Source organism: Rattus norvegicus, chromosome 12, assembly GCF_021556685.1.
Source record: "Rattus norvegicus strain SHRSP/BbbUtx chromosome 12, alternate assembly SHRSP_T2T, whole genome shotgun sequence".
Classification (NCBI taxonomy): domain Eukaryota; kingdom Metazoa; phylum Chordata; class Mammalia; order Rodentia; family Muridae; genus Rattus; species Rattus norvegicus.
Window position 1 is genome coordinate 20411993 of NC_141545.1, and position 15515 is coordinate 20427507.

The following is a 15515-nucleotide window of genomic DNA, read 5'->3' on the forward strand; positions in this document are numbered from 1 at the left end:
GCCTCCTCCCATAGTCCCTTTTGATCAGATAACTGGCAATCAAAACCAAATCAACACAGCAAATCTAGGAAGGGATCAGCTAACTACAGACGGCTCACACTGTAAAGTGCAGACATAAAGACTTAGATTCCTATGACCCATTTTTAAGGCCAGGAATGGCGGCACACAAAGGTTATCCTAGTCCTTGGGAGGCAGAGATTGGAAGATGCCTGAAGTTGGCTGACAGCCAGTCAGTGAGTTCTAGGATCAATGAGAGATCCCATCTCAAGAAAAATAAGAAGTGATAGAGAAAGATACTTGACGCTGGCCTCTAGCCACATGCATTCTCATTTGCATGTATGTACACATCACATATACCACACACATGTAGCCACACATCACATACATAGCCACACACATGCACACACCTAGTGACATACTACACACATAGCTACATACACACACATGCACACCATCCACACATAGCCACACACATGTAGCCACAGACTCACACCACACACATGCATACACACACATGCACACCACACACATATTGCCACACACACATAGCCAACGCATGCACACACATGGCTACACATCACACTAATAGCTACATATACACACATGCACACCACATACACATAGCCACACACACCATACACACACATAGCTATATACACATACACATGTATACTACATACATGTAGATACACACATAGCCACACACACACATAACCACACCATACACATACACCACACACACACATGTATACCACATATACATAGCCACACACACCACACAGACACACAGACACACTCGCAGGCACACACATACATCAGACACACACACACACGCACGCGCGCACACGCATACACACACACACACAGCCGCTCTCCCTAAACCCTTGAACACCCAGTATTGCATTGCTCTCTCGTGTTGCTCACAGTACCTGGAAGAGAAGGAAGACCTGGAGCTCAAGTGCTCAACCCTGGGGAAGGACTGTGAAATGTACAAGCATCGCATGAACACAGTTATGCTGCAGCTGGAGGAGGTGGAGCGGGAGCGAGACCAGGTACGGTGCCACCCTGGACGTGGCAGACTAGGAAGCCGCCCAGCACGGCTGTGGCACATGGAGTCATTTTGCTTGTGGTCCCTAGCCATGTCTATGTGTATGTTCGTACATGTGTATGTCTATATGTGTGTGTGTGTCTCTCTGTGTATCCATCTCCCTGACCACACAGAGCTTCCGGCTCGGAGATAAATTCCATGTCAGAATCAGTGGGTCAGAATTCACAGGCCTTAAGGGATCAGGGAGGCCTGAGCTGCACCCCACTGACTCCCATAACAGAGCCTGAAGCTCAGCTGGTCTCATTAGTAAAATGAAGACGTTGAATTCCAAACCTGTAACTCATAAAGCATAATCCCAAAGCAAGGCATCCCCATGACAGCTCAGTGTCCTCATATTAGTATGGTGTATTAGTATTAGTAGCTATTAGTGTGGTGTGTAGCCATGTGTGTGCATGCGTTGGCTATGTGTGTGTGGCAATATGTGTGTGGTGTGCATGTGTGTATGCATGTGTGTGGTGTGAGTCTGTGGACTAGTAGTGTCTATATTAGCACAGTACAGTCCCTGGGGGGGGGGGGGATGGAGGCTATGACACAGCCCTTCACACTGTCCCTGACACATGGCAAGAACAGGTTAGGGTTACAGGATGCAGAAGTGAGAGGCTGGGGTGCCCAAACTCCAGGGACAAGCAGGGTGTGCTAGTGAAGGCTTCCCATCTCAGCATTCAGGAGACAGAAACAAGAGGATGGTTAGCTTAAGGCATGCAGAAGCTACAAGAGTGACTTCAACATCAGTTGGGCAACTTAGTAAGACCTTGTCCGGGACTATAACAGGTCAAGTCACACCCAAGCAGAGCCAGAGGCTACCTCCTACCTGCTTGGGTCTCCCTCCTCCCCCCCCCACCATGCCCCTGGTTATCTAGATGACCTTTAGGTTCATTTGGCGCCAGGGTGGGTCTTGGGACGAAAGTACTTCCTGATTTCAGGAGAGTCTTCTGAGGTCAAGAAGATAGCTGGGGATGGAATTTAACTTTGGAATGTGTACCTACAATCCCCAGTGAGAGGCTGGGGGCATGGCTCAGTGGTAGAGCCCCTGCCTAGAATCCCCCAGTGAGAAGCTGGGGGCGTAGCTCAGTGGTAGAGACCCTGCCTAGAATCCCCCAGTGAGGGGCTGGGGGCGTGGCTCAGTGGTAGAGCCCCTGCCTAGAATCCCCCAGTGAGAAGCTGGGGGCGTAGCTCAGTGGTAGAGACCCTGCCTAGAATCCCCCAGTGAGGGGCTGGGGATGTGGCTCAGTGGTAGAGCCCCTGCCTAGAATCCCCCAGTGAGGGACTGGGGGCGTGGCTCAGTGGTAGAGCCTCTGCCTAGAATCCCCCAGTGAGGGACTGGGGTGTGGCTCAGTGGTAGAGCCCCTGCCTAGAATCCCCAGTGAGGGGTGGGGTGTGGCTCAGTGGTAGAGCCCCTGCCTAGAATCCCCCAGTGAGGGGCTGGGGGTGTGGCTCAGTGGTAGAGCCCCTGCCTAGAATCCCCCAGTGAGGGGCTGAGGGTGTGGCTCAGTGGTAGAGCCCCTGCCTAGAATCCCCCAGTGAGGGGCTGGGGGCGTGGCTCAGTGGTAGAGCCCCTGCCTAGAATCCCCCAGTGAGGGGCTGGGGGCGTGGCTCAGTGGTAGAGCCCCTGCCTAGAATCCCCCAGTGAGGGGCTGGGGTGTGCTCAGTGGTAGAGCCCCTGCCTAGAATCCCCCAGTGAGGGGCTGGGGTGTGCTCAGTGGTAGAGCCCCTGCCTAGAATCCCCCAGTGAGGGGCTGGGGGCGTGGTTCAGTGGTAGAACCCCTGCCTAGAATCCCACAGTGAGGGGCTGGGGTGTGCTCAGTGGTAGAACACACACCTGGTATACACAAGGCCCTGGGTTCAGTCTACAAATCTCAGAGGAAGGAAGGGCAGTAAACAGTGGGTCCCTTGGCTGATGCCTGAACCAGAGGTGATCATATCTGCTTTACTTTAGCTTGCTCTGAATGAACGCGTAGCTCTTCCTTGGCAGGCCTTCCACTCCCGCGATGAGGCACAGACTCAGTACTCACAGTGCTTAATCGAGAAGGACAAGTACCGGAAGCAGATCCGTGAGCTGGAGGAGAAGAATGATGAGATGCGTATCGAGATGGTGCGGAGGGAGGCCTGCATTGTCAACCTGGAGAGCAAGCTCCGGCGCCTGTCTAAGGACAGCGGCAGTCTCGACCAGGTAGGGCTAGCTGGCCATGTCCCCATACCCACGACCAGATGTCCTCCCGATCCCAGCTGTTGGCTGACCATAGCAACCCCCTCTCACACCATCATCACTGTGTCTCCTGACCGTGTGTGTGTGTGTGTGTCTGTGTGTGTCTGTGTGTGAGTCTCTGTGTGTGTCTCTATGTGTGTGTCTGTGTAAGTCTGTATGTGTGCATGTCTATGTGCATGTCTCTGTGTGTGTCTCTGTGTGTGTCTGTCTATGTGTATGTTTGTATGTGTGTATGTCTATATGTGTGTGTCTGTCTCTCTGTGTATCTGTGTGTCTGTGTGTGTGTCTGTCTGTCTGTGTATGTATGTCTCTGTGAGTCTCTGTGTGTGTGTCTGTGTGTGTCTGTCTCTCTGTGTGTCTGTGTGTGTGTCTGTCTGTGTATGTGTGTGTGTCTCTGTGTCTCTGTGTTTCTGTGAGTCTCTGTGTGAGTCTCTATGTGTGTCTTTGTCTGTGTGTGTATGTGTCTGTGTCTGTCTGTCTGTGTGTATGTCTGTATGTGTATATGTCTGTATGTGTGTATATCTGTATGTGTGTGTCTGTTACTCTGTGTCTGTGTATGTGTGTGTCTCTGTGTCTCTGTGTGTCTCTGTGTCTCTGTGAGTCTCTGTGTGTGTCTGTGTGTCTGTCTCTGTGTGTCTGTGTGTCTATGTGTGTCTCTGTCCGTGTATGTGTGTGTGTCTCTGTGTCTCTGTGTTTCTGTGAGTCTCTGTGTGTGAGTTTCTGTTTGTGTCTGTCTGTGTGTATGTCTGTCTGTATATGTGTGTGTCTCTGTGTCTCTGTGTGTCTCTGTGTCTCTGTGAGTCTGTCTGTGTATCTGTGTGTGTATGTATGTATACACACACACACACACACACACACACACACACACACGTGCCCAGGCCTCTGAGATGGCTGGGTAGGTAAAGGTACTTGCTCCCAAGCCTGATGACCTCACTTCCAACCCTAGGACCCACACAGTCCCAAGAAGGACAAGAGCTCCCCCCATGTTAGGAGTCTCAGTGACATTCCAGGTTGGCCCTTGCCCGGCTGAGTAACTCTTATCACTTTTCTAACTTTCTGTGCCTCTCAGTGGATCATAGCCAGCAGCAAGCCTTCCCTTGGCACTCTCTGGCAGTGTGGAAGGTCACCAGGATTAAGATACCCTGTGCTTGTTAAAGTCACTGGTGCCCATGGGTGAACACTCATTAGTAGACAGAGAGGCAAGTAAGACTATGTCTCCCAGGAGCCCCGTTGACACCTAGATTTGAAGGAACACTGCTGCCATTCCTACAGATGACGCGTGATTACTATAGCTGAGGGTCTACCTGAACAGAGACTGCATAAAAAGACAACAGCATAAATGGCTCAAGTGTTTACCAAGCAGGCATGAGGAAATGAGTTCAGTCCCCAGAATATGCATTTTAAAGTGGGGAGGGGCAGGCATGGTGGTGGTGGATGCCTGTAGTCCCAATGCCAGAGAGGCAGAAGCACACAGCACACAGATCCCTGGGTTCACTGCCCAGCCAGTTTGCACTATTGGGTGAGTTCCAGGTATGCAGAGAGAGAGAGAGAGAGAGAGAGAGAGAGAGAGAGAGAGAGAGAGAGAGAGAGAGAGAAAGAGAGAGACAGAGAGAGAGAGAGAGAGACAGAGACAGAGACAGACAGAGACAGACAGAGACACAGACAGAGACAGAGAAAGAGAGACAGAGAACATAGAACAACACTGATGGAAAGCGTCATGCAATTAAATCCTCATTTTCAGAGAAAGAGAATACAGAATCGGCACAGGCAAAGGTGTGGTGTCTGAACTGTGTTGTATATTTCAAGTTCAAGGGCATCATGAAACCCATGAAGGAAGCCTTCTCTTTGGGGTTCCAGAACGCTTCCTTGCTTGGGGAGTTCTGCAGGCCGCGGGCCCCACCTGGAAGGCCCTTAGCCTGAGTTTTCCTGGTCACATGACCACTCGGCTTTCAGCCTTGCCAAGGTGCCTCCTTCTCAGAAGGACCTTCCCTAACCCCTGTAGTGGAACTCAGGAGTTCTAGGGCTGTGATCTCATCCTCCGAATGTGACAGTTTGTAATTTGTATAAGCCCCGCACAGGCCCCTCTACAGTAAGCCTAACACTAGATACACAGCTCCTCCGTGAGTAACCTCTAGATGTCTTCTTGAAGCTAGAGTCCCCTCACCCATATTGGGCCAGGAGCAGCGCAGATGGTAGTCTAACCCTGGAGATGGCATGAGCCAAGACCATGAGGCAGAAGCAGCCAGCAGGTGGCCAGCAAGTGATGGTCCCAGATGCCTGTTGGACTGGAAAGCATGAGAGACAGGAAGAAGAAACAGACCCATGTCAAGGTGTGCTGATGAGCTATGACATCCAGGGCATCAGAAAAGAACAGCACAGGCTGAGTGTCACGCTTGGGTACCCAAGGGAAAAACAAATCATACCATCAGCCAATCTGCTTTATGCATGCCACCAGCTTTCCTCCTGCTCATCCCTCCCATCTAGAGTCTGCCTAGACACCTTCCAGCCACCATCATCTCACAGAGCCTTGGAGACACCAGCCCCAGGACCAATGGCCAAGAAGCTGATGATTCTTCAACCTCAGAAGAGTCTCCGGAAGACAGCAAGTACTTTCTGCCCTACCATCCACCCCGGCGCCGGATGAACCTAAAAGGCATCCAGGTACCCAGGGGCACAGGTGGGAGGCAGATGGTGGCATGGGAGCCCCGTGCAGCTGGGGAGTAGCACCTGGCTCTGATTGGGTGCGACTTGACCTGTTACAGTCTTGGACAGACTGCAAGTCATGCTTGCTTGCAGGCATTCATTTGTTTAGAAAGTAAGGCCATTCGAAAGAAAAATCATCTTCCTTCCCCAGGCCCCTAGGCCCCATGTTGGGAGCTCAGAGCACAGCACTGTCACTTTAGTTGATAGCCAGGGAGAGCCAGAACATATGGCTGTCTCAGAGGGAGTTCATGAGTTGATGGGTGGGTAAATGGGAGGGTAGATGGGTGGTTACACCAATGGGTAAATGCATGCATGCATGGAAGGTTGGGTAGGTAGGAGGATGAAAGGGTGGATGGTGGAGAGGATGAATGGATGATGGATGAATGGATGGATTAATAATGACTGGATAGGATGGTGACTGACGGAGGACTGGGTAGATGGATGGGTGGTTACAAGAATGGGTGGTTGACTAATGGATGGGTTAGTGGGTGGATTGATGGGTTGATTAATGAATGATTGTATGGTAGATGGGATGGGGCTGTATGGATAGATGGGAAGATGGTGGTTGAATAGTTACACAGGTAAATTGGTGGTTGCGTGGATGGACTGTTGAGTGGATAAGTAGATTATGAGTGGATGGATGGATAATTACATGGATAGACAATGGGCGGGTGGATGGAAGGATAGACTGTTACATGGATGGATGATGGGTGAATAGGTGATAGATTGATGGGTGGGTAGATGGATTAATAGATAAAAGGATGGATGATAAATGGCACACGGATGAAAGAACGGTTACATGATTGGAAATAGATTAATTGATTGATGGATTGATGATATGGATGGATGAATGAGTGGATGGATGGATGGATGGATGGATGGATGGATGGATGGATGGATGGATGATATAGATGGATGGGTGCATGGGTGGGTGGATGGATATGTGAATGAATAGATAGTTACATGGGTGGATTGATGGATGGATGGATGGATTAATTATGATTGATTACATGGATGGATAGGATGGTGGATGATGGGTAGGTAGGCCTGGGTAAATGGATGGATACATGGATGCATGGATACATGGATGCATGGGTGGGTGGATGGTTAGTGAATAGATGTGTAGATGAATGGAAATTTCCATGCATGGACGGATGATTCATTGAGAGGTGACTGTAGAGTAGATGAATGGAATGGGTAGATGGATAGTTACATGGATACAACACCTCATCAGAGTCTAGTTACCCTTGCCTCTCTGTGCTGATGGGAGAGGGTAACACATGGATCAAAGGTGGCAGGCAGCTTCTCTGAAGCCCAGCCTCTCATGGAGGTCCCTGCACATGAGTCAGCTTGGCATACAAGGCTCCTGTGCTTCAGGATTTTAGAGCCCTGTTCAGGGGCTCCCTTTGGAGGGGGCTCATCTGGAGTAGCAGTTGGCTGATCCAGGCCTGGGGGAAAGAGAGACCACGTCTTGTCCCAACTACAGGAGCCTGGCATCAAATGTATGGCCCAAGCCAGGCAGCTGCAGATCGGGCGGTTTGTTTTATTTTCCTCTGAGCCGCAGTGACATGTGTCTAGGGCCCTGTTTGATTTGTGTCCTCTATCTTGTGCCTTCCCCTCCCCTCTCTTTCAGCTGCAGAGAGCCAAATCCCCCATCAGCATGAAGCAAGCATCTGAGTTTCAAGGTTAGTAGGCTGCCCAGGTCCGTTTTGCCCTTGCTCATCCGTCACCCTCCCCCTCTCGTTCCATCTGTTTCTCCTGCCACAATGACCGGCCCTTCGAGTTCAACCTGGGCGAGGCCTCCAGGGTATCAGGGTTCAGTGTTTCAACCAGGCAGCAAATGCTGCTCATCGTCATTCACACGGGCAGGGCTCTGTCCACCAGCACATCACCTCTGTGGCCCTCTTGGCCAAATGGCGCATCTTTAAGTTACTTATTTTTGCATGAGTATTTGTGTGATGCCTGTGCGTGCGTATATGCTTGCCCCTGTGTGTGCACATGGGGCGTCTGTACAGAGAGCCCAGGCTGACCCAGGAATCTTCCTCAACCGCTCCTCGACCTTATTCATCAAGGTAGGATCTACCCAGAGCTCCTGGATAAGAGTCATATAGAGTCCTGTTGCTCCCAGTTGTCTCCGCCTTCTGAATTCCTGCAAGATACGTCGGTCACACAAAAGTTGAGGGAGATGGTCACGCAAACTCCTAGGAGCCCCTGAAGGACAAGAGACAACATGGAGGGCTTTGCTAAGGAAGCGAGGAGCTTTTCCCCCTTTCTGTGTGCTCTGCAGTCAGCCCACCTTGTTGAGCAGGGAAAGCTTGGATGGTGGGGAAAACAGAATTACAAGCTGGCTGCCACACCTTCCAAATATGTCCATGGACGCTGAAGATCAAACTCAGGTCCTCACACGTGTGCAGCAAACGTTAGCTACTCTGTGTACTAAGCCATCCCCCTACCTCCTGAACAGAGCTCATCCAGTAACGGAATTTAAGTCCACAGCTATAGTCTTCCTCATCTAAGATGTTGGCTGGCAGTGCCCAGATGTGCGAGGCTACAAGTTCAGTCACAGAGTCCTGGCTCGCCAAAGCACACCATTCTCAAGGTTCTTTCAGCCTCACAACAGCTCTAGGAATAGCGACCGCCTAAGGAAGATTTGCAAGACAAACGAAACTCCTGCTAATAGAACAGGTGCTGGGAGGTCCCAGAATGTGCCCCACAGTCTGTAAACTTAGATCACAGTCACGGGAAGAAGTTTGAGAAGTTTTAGGTCCAAAAAAAAAGTGTTAAGAGTGAGACCCCAGACAGACAGCAGCCACAAAACCCAGAGGTCCATCCTGATCACCTCAGCTCTGTTCTACCTTAGTGACTTTTAGGGAGGCTAGGCAAGAATAATACAGACCTAAGTTCTGACGTCTGACTGAGCTCCCTGTCAACTAAGCTACGTCAGGGGGTCTCAGTGATGTTCTTTATCCAAAGTGATGTGCAAAGGTCCTGGGGTCTGTGGTGTACAGATAAGACACCCATCCCCCCAAAAGGAAATAGAAGGATGCTAACCAACCGGGGCTGTGCTCTTCATCACTGCCTACCAAGCCTAGCAGGCTGCCTTCTGTGAGGATCCAGGGGCGTAGAATGCAAGGCTTCCCTCACACTGCAAACACAATGGGCACCTGGGTCTACATACACATACACGCATACACTTTGGATTACAGGTCCCTTGGAGGTGGCAGGTTGGTCACACAAAAGTTGAGGGAGATGGTCATGCAAACTCCTAGGAGCCCCTGAAGGACAAGAGACAACATGGAGGGCTTTGCTAAGGAAGCGAGGAGCTTTTCCCCCTTTCTGTGTGCTCTGCAGTCAGCCCACCTTGTTGAGCAGGGAAAGCTTGGATGGTGGGGAAAACAGACATGAGTTTTTTCCTGTCTGCCCAGTGCTTCCTCATTGGGTGGAGGTGGGAATGGCAGAGGGACCCCTCTGTGAGTCCTCAAAGACAGGTGACATGGTTTAGTCTTGACTGGAGCCACACTTGGCCAGCCTGACTCTGGGCAAGGATATGCTATCCTGAAGAAAAGAAAAAGAGCGCCACCTGCAAGAGAATGAGGAGTGCAGGTTTTACTGGGTCTCCACAGGGGACAGGCAAGCTCCTGATTGGCTCAGTCCCCTGACCATCCATGTCAGGAGAACCCCAGGTAGAGGCTTTAACTTCCCTCTCCCTCTCTTTTCTCTCCCCTGTTTTCTGTGCTGGCTTCTCCCTGTCTCCGTTGGCTCTGATGAGGACAGTCAAGGGGCACGAAGAGGATTTCACAGACGGCAGCCCCAGTTCCTCCCGCTCCCTGCCTGTCACCAGCTCTTTCTCCAAGATGGTGAGCTCCCATAATCTCCACTCCACTCACACACCTTCAGAGTCCCCAGGCTGAGCCTGGGGCCTCACTGATGTTTATTTAAAGAAGTCCCTTTCCCCAGCCCAGCAATGTATTCACACCTTCCTGCTGCCTCCATTCCCAATTTAACACTTGGTGGGAGGAGGAGGTGGGCCTCCTAGGCTGCATCGACAAACAGCACCAATTCTGCAACTTCACAGCCCCATGCAACCCCAGCCACCGTCCTGGGAGGTTTTGGGCAGGGCAGGGACTGCTGGAGCAGCAGGAGAGGGCACATCCCCACTCCTGTACAGAGCTAGGCAGTTGCGTCCAGCTATCTATTTGTAACCCGCAGAAGGCACAAGATTAGAAATTCTAAGCCTGAGGGGTGCCCTGGGAAAAATGTCAGCTCAGCTTCTCAAATCAGACCCTGAGGGAGGTAGAAATTTGGTAATGGATGTACAACAACGGTCTGGTATCAGCTCCTGTGCCAAAATCCAAGGCACGCATCCCATCCACAGTCCCACCTCCCCAACCCACTCCTCAAAGCACCCCTCTTCACACCCACCCTGTCCAAAGCAGAGGCGGCAACTGGGGGCTACAGAACCCAGTCTGTGCAGGGTCGTGAGCCCTAGGCTCTGCCTCCCCAGCTCAGCCGTTCCCCGTCTGCTTCTCAGGGCCCGGCAAGCAGCTGTGGAAGCAGCTGTGCTCCAAGCTCTGCTGACTGCCCCAGGGCTGAGCCCAGCCTCCTCCAGCCAAGGTCATACTGTGGACCAGCTTGCTCAGCCCATGCTTCCCGAGTAGGGGTGGGAGGGAACATCCCAAGTTAAATTTAGTTCCCGTGTATATAATATTTATGCCCGCCGAGGCATCACAGATAAATATCCGGTAACACAGCTGTGCCGCGTTCACAGCAACCCCATCGGAGCCGCAGCAGTATCATGTCAATCACCGCAGAGCCCCCGGGAAATGACTCCATAGTCAGACGCTGCAAGGAAGACGCGCCACATCGTAGGTGAGTGGCAGGTAGAGGCCTTGGCTAGCTGGCTGACCCTGTCTCCAGTTCCCCGTGTTGGTATGAACTCCTTAGGCCTCTCAACAACGTTAAAAGGAAAGGCGAGAGGGTCCCCACGGTCCACATGGGGGTAGTTGAGGCTTGGAGATGGGGAACCACCCTCTTCATAAACCTGGTCCACACTGACCTGTGAGAATTCCTGCCTGGTTCCTCCAGGGGGCGCACCCTTCTGAACACCTTAGACTCGTATTCAGGGACATTACAGAAGTCTCACAGCCCCACCTACACCACTGCGGCCAGCCAAGGGTTGGCCCCTACTCCAGCCTAGAGGGCGCTCTGCTGCCTCGGAGCCATCTGAGCAGGTGTAGGGGGCAAATGTGTGATGCGAATTGCAGAGTCTGCTTGGCCCTCTGGGAAATTCATACCCTACGCTGGTCTCCCACAGGCAATCTCCCTGCTTCTGCCTCCTGAGTACTGCGGGACAGTAGCACCGTGTCTAGCTCCACCCGTGCCACCCTGCCCCCCAAAAACACTCACTCCCCTCAGCCTCCTCCTCAGCTACTGAGATGTGGTCTCCGCGGGCCACCAGGGCTGCCTTCCTGCTGGTTTAGTCCCTCTTCCTCACCTACTCCCACTTCATCCCACCCTACTCAACCCCCATTCCCCACCTCCATGCTGGCCTCTTAGAATCAAGGCCCGATGGAAAACCAAAATGTTCTAGAAACTTCCCCGACCTTGTTCCCCTGCAGCACACACTCACACCAGTGTCGTCTCACCCCCGGCTTGTTTCTTACAGCACGGTGGAAGAAGACAACGATAGCTGTGGGTTTGATGTCTTAGACCTTGACGGTACGTATGGATCTGCCAGGCCTGCAGGAGTCCTGGTGACTAGAGAGGGAAGGGTCTGTCGCAAGAAGGACTCAGAAGGGAAGAGTGGAAGAAAGGCTGCTCCAGCCAGGGACCAAGGTGACCCTATGGTTTATAGGCAGAGCCAGATGTTCAACTGAAGAACAAGGAAAGCCATGGATTTTAAATAATAATTCTAAGACTCAGAATGTGGCTCATATGTAGAGTGATTTCCTCCAATGACCCTGTGAGCGTCATTGGAGGCTGGGGGCGTGGCTCAGTGATAAAGCCCCTGCCTAGAATCCCCCATCAAGGGGCTGGGGGCGTGGCTCAGTGATAAAGCCCCTGCCTAGAATCCCCCAGTGAGGGGTTGGGGCGTGGCTCAGTGGTAGAGCCCCTGCCTTAATCTCCCAATGAGGGGCTGGGGGCGTGGCTCAGTGGTAAAGCCCCTGCCTAGAATCCCCCAGTGAGGGGTTGGGGCGTGGCTCAGAGGTAGAGCACCTGCCTAGAATCCTTCAGTGAGAGTCTGGGGGTGTGACTTAGTTGGTCTAGAGTTTGCCTAGTATGCATGAAGCCTTGGGTTCCACCCCTGTCCTGCATAACCTGGGCTTGATGGCACGCTGCTGCGATCCCAGCACTTGGGGGTGGAGGCAGGTGTATGTGAAGTTCAAGGTCATCTTCCACTACTTAGAGAGAAAACTGGAGGCCATCCTGGGCTACATGAAATTGGAGGTAGAGGCCAGTATTGAATTTTAGGGCATGGCCCTCAAATGACCACACTGGGGACACCGACCCTCTCTCAGTCATACACAGGCTGTATGGAAAGCCAGGAATGAGAGCCTGGACCTGTGGGCTACAGAGTACATGTATGGTCCCAATGACCTGCCCCTCTCAGCCAGGGATCCCTGCTCAGTCCCAGTCCTAACATCTCTGCTGACAAAAACCACAGTGTCAGTGCCATGCCTGGGGCATAGGCCTGGCTGGATCACAGAGAGGGAGGAGATCCTAGAGATGGGCCCATGTCTCCAGGTATCACCAGACCCCTACCCTGCTGGAAGGTTAGGTTCAGAATCCTCCAGACACACCCTACCAGTACACACACACACACACACACACACACACACACACACACACACATATTCTAGTCCTCTCCAGCTCCATCTGTGCCCCTGAGCTGCAGAGGCCACCAGCAGATAAAATGGAAAGATTAGCGGTCCTCCATAATTGGGGTCCATCACAAGCTATCGAGTGTTAAAGAGGGGTTAGCACCTAATAGAGGCTGGGTAATGAAAGGAACCAAGAGAGTTTTAGAACGGGGAAGCTGGGAAGCGAATCCTGGGCAGGCGTCCAAAGTATATTGCGGGTGTCAGGAAAAAATCCTGTGCAGAATTGGCCTTTGTTATCAGCCCCAAGCAGGACCAGTGTGTGCCTCACCCTGGTGGCTCTATTCCAATGAGCATCTCTCTCCTGGGAGCTTACAGTCCAACTGAGGTGGGAGGAGAGAATGGAGACCCCAGGTCCCCCAGACCCAGAGTCTGAAAGTCAGTGTAGGAAGGTGGGGAGACTGCTTAGCAGTGGGGGTGCTAAAGTGAGAACCCCAGAGTCTGCTTGCTAATGAGACAGCTCAGCTGCTGCGTTCTTGCTCCACAATCATGAGGACGGGAGCTCGGATCCCAGCATCCTCACAGCCAGCTGGATGTCCCTGCAAACGTCTCTCACCCTGATTCTGAGAGGCATAGAGCCAAGACTGCTGGGACTGGCTAGCCTCCCGCCTCTCTGAGAAGGCGTGAGCCCTAGGTTCAGGGAGAGACCCTGCTACAAAGGAGTAGACAGAAAGTGATAAAGGTACCTTCTAACTCCCTACACACAGACATCTGGTGAGGCTCCTTAAGAGGAGAAGCAGGGGGATGTCTATTTTGGACTTTACCCGCCCTGATGGCAGGAGATAGGTACAGTATAGTTAATGCTGCAGAGCTCCGATCCTGGATCCCCTTATCAGGGTACACGCTGTAATCCCAGCACATGAGAGATGGAGGCAGGAGAATGGCAAGTTTGAGGATAGCCTGGGCTACATGGTACAACCCTAAGCTATGCTCTGGAGACTCCCTGCAAATTCCAGTCCACAGGGCTGTGCTATTATTGAGCTCCACTCTGGGGGAGGAGGGTGATCCTAGGTGCTCCCCCTGGTGCTCCTAGGTCCTGACAGACCCCCACTCCTCTACAGATGAAAATCACGAACGTTACTCCTTTGGACCGCCCTCCATCCACTCCTCCTCCTCCTCTCACCAGTCAGAAGGACTGGATGCCTACGACCTGGAGCAGGTCAACCTCATGTTCCGGAAGTTCTCTTTAGAAAGGTATGGAGACAGGACTGGGGAGATGGGTATAGCACTTGCCTCATGAGCATGAAGATCTGAGTTCAAATCCCCAGAGCCCCACATAAGACTCTGGGTGTGGTGGTATGTGTTTGTGATCAGTAAGACCCAGATCCGTTGAGACTACCAAAAAAAAATGGGGACTGAGAAACAACACCTGAGCTTGACCTCTGACTTCCATAGGCACAGAGAGAGAGAGAGACTGAGAGAGACAGAGACAGAGAGATTACGGATGGACAGACTGATGGACAGACTGACTGACTGACTGACTGACTGACTGGCTGGCTGGCTGGCTGGCTGGCTGGCTGACTGACTTACCAAAAATGTACAAGGATAGAACCGAGGTGCCAGGGGTAGGAGTGGCCAAATGGGGACTTAAGAATAGGACCCAAGACCCTCATCTTCTCATTTCCCTAACAGGGAACCATCCATGTGCCTTAAGACTAAGTCCAGGGTCTCAGTCACAAATCAGTTCCCCAGACTAAGGATATGGCTCGGTTGGGAGGGCACTCACTGCCATGCACAAATCCCTGGGTTCTAGCCCCAGCACCACGTGTCAGGCAATGGGACCCCAGAACTCAGGAAGCGGAGGCAAGAGAATCAGGTCAAGGTTTTCCTTGGCTGCCTAGTGGGTTGGAATCTAGCCTGTGCTACTACAGGAGACCTGTCTCAAAGTAGAGCATTGGGAGGGTTAGAGAAGACCTCTCCATCTATTCCTTGACAGTCAGGATAAGAAAGGCCCCCCCAAGCCTCAAGGACACATACAGCCATGCCACCGGCATCCTTCCCCAGCCTGCCAGCATGTTCAGCTCGTCTCTTTTGAGTCCAACTGCCTATTTTATTTCCCAACTCAGGCCCTTCCGGCCATCAGTCACATCTGGGGGTCACGTGAGGGGCACCAGCCCCTTGGTGCAGCACACAACTCTGAATGGCGATGGACTCATCACCCAGCTCACCCTGCTGGGCGGCAATGCACACGGAAGCTTCATTCACTCTGTGAAGCCTGGCTCGTTGGCTGAGAAGGCCGGACTTCGTGAGGGCCACCAACTCCTGCTGGTGAGACATAGAGGGAGTAGCTGTGGGGTGTCCCCAAGCCTTCTCTTTTATGCACACCTAGTGAATCATGCAGCCCAGTGGCACAGGATGACCTTGTGTCTGAAGAACTATGCTCGGTAGGAAGCACCCTTAGCCCCGCCCATCTGCAGAGCCAAAGATGAACTGCTTGTTCTTGCCCCGTAGTTGGAAGGTTGCATCCGAGGCGAAAGGCAGAGCGTTCCACTGGATGCGTGCACCAAGGAAGAGGCCCGTTGGACCATCCAGAGGTGCAGTGGCCCCGTCACCCTGCACTACAAGGTCAACCATGAAGGTAAGGCCTGAGCCGGACCTGGTCCACACAAGGATAGGGCAC

General features: G+C 52.4%; 1 protein-coding gene across 6 annotated transcripts in view; it reads left to right on the forward strand.

Moving 5' to 3' along the window:
- Nucleotides 1-15515, forward strand: part of Card11 (caspase recruitment domain family, member 11) — a 136890-nt gene that overhangs the window by 107159 nt on the left and 14216 nt on the right. For all 6 annotated transcript variants that reach the window (XR_015633848.1, XR_015633850.1, XR_015633849.1 and 3 more), the window contains 10 exon segments: nt 927-1052; nt 3081-3278; nt 5799-5975; nt 7651-7702; nt 9792-9874; nt 10786-10886; nt 11683-11735; nt 13957-14089; nt 14962-15163; nt 15347-15473. Coding sequence is in view for 2 of the 6 variants with exons in the window: in NM_001419863.1 (NP_001406792.1) it covers nt 927-1052; nt 3081-3278; nt 5799-5975; nt 7651-7702; nt 9792-9874; nt 10786-10886; nt 11683-11735; nt 13957-14089; nt 14962-15163; nt 15347-15473 (1252 nt within the window). In the remaining 4 variants the exon portion in view is untranslated.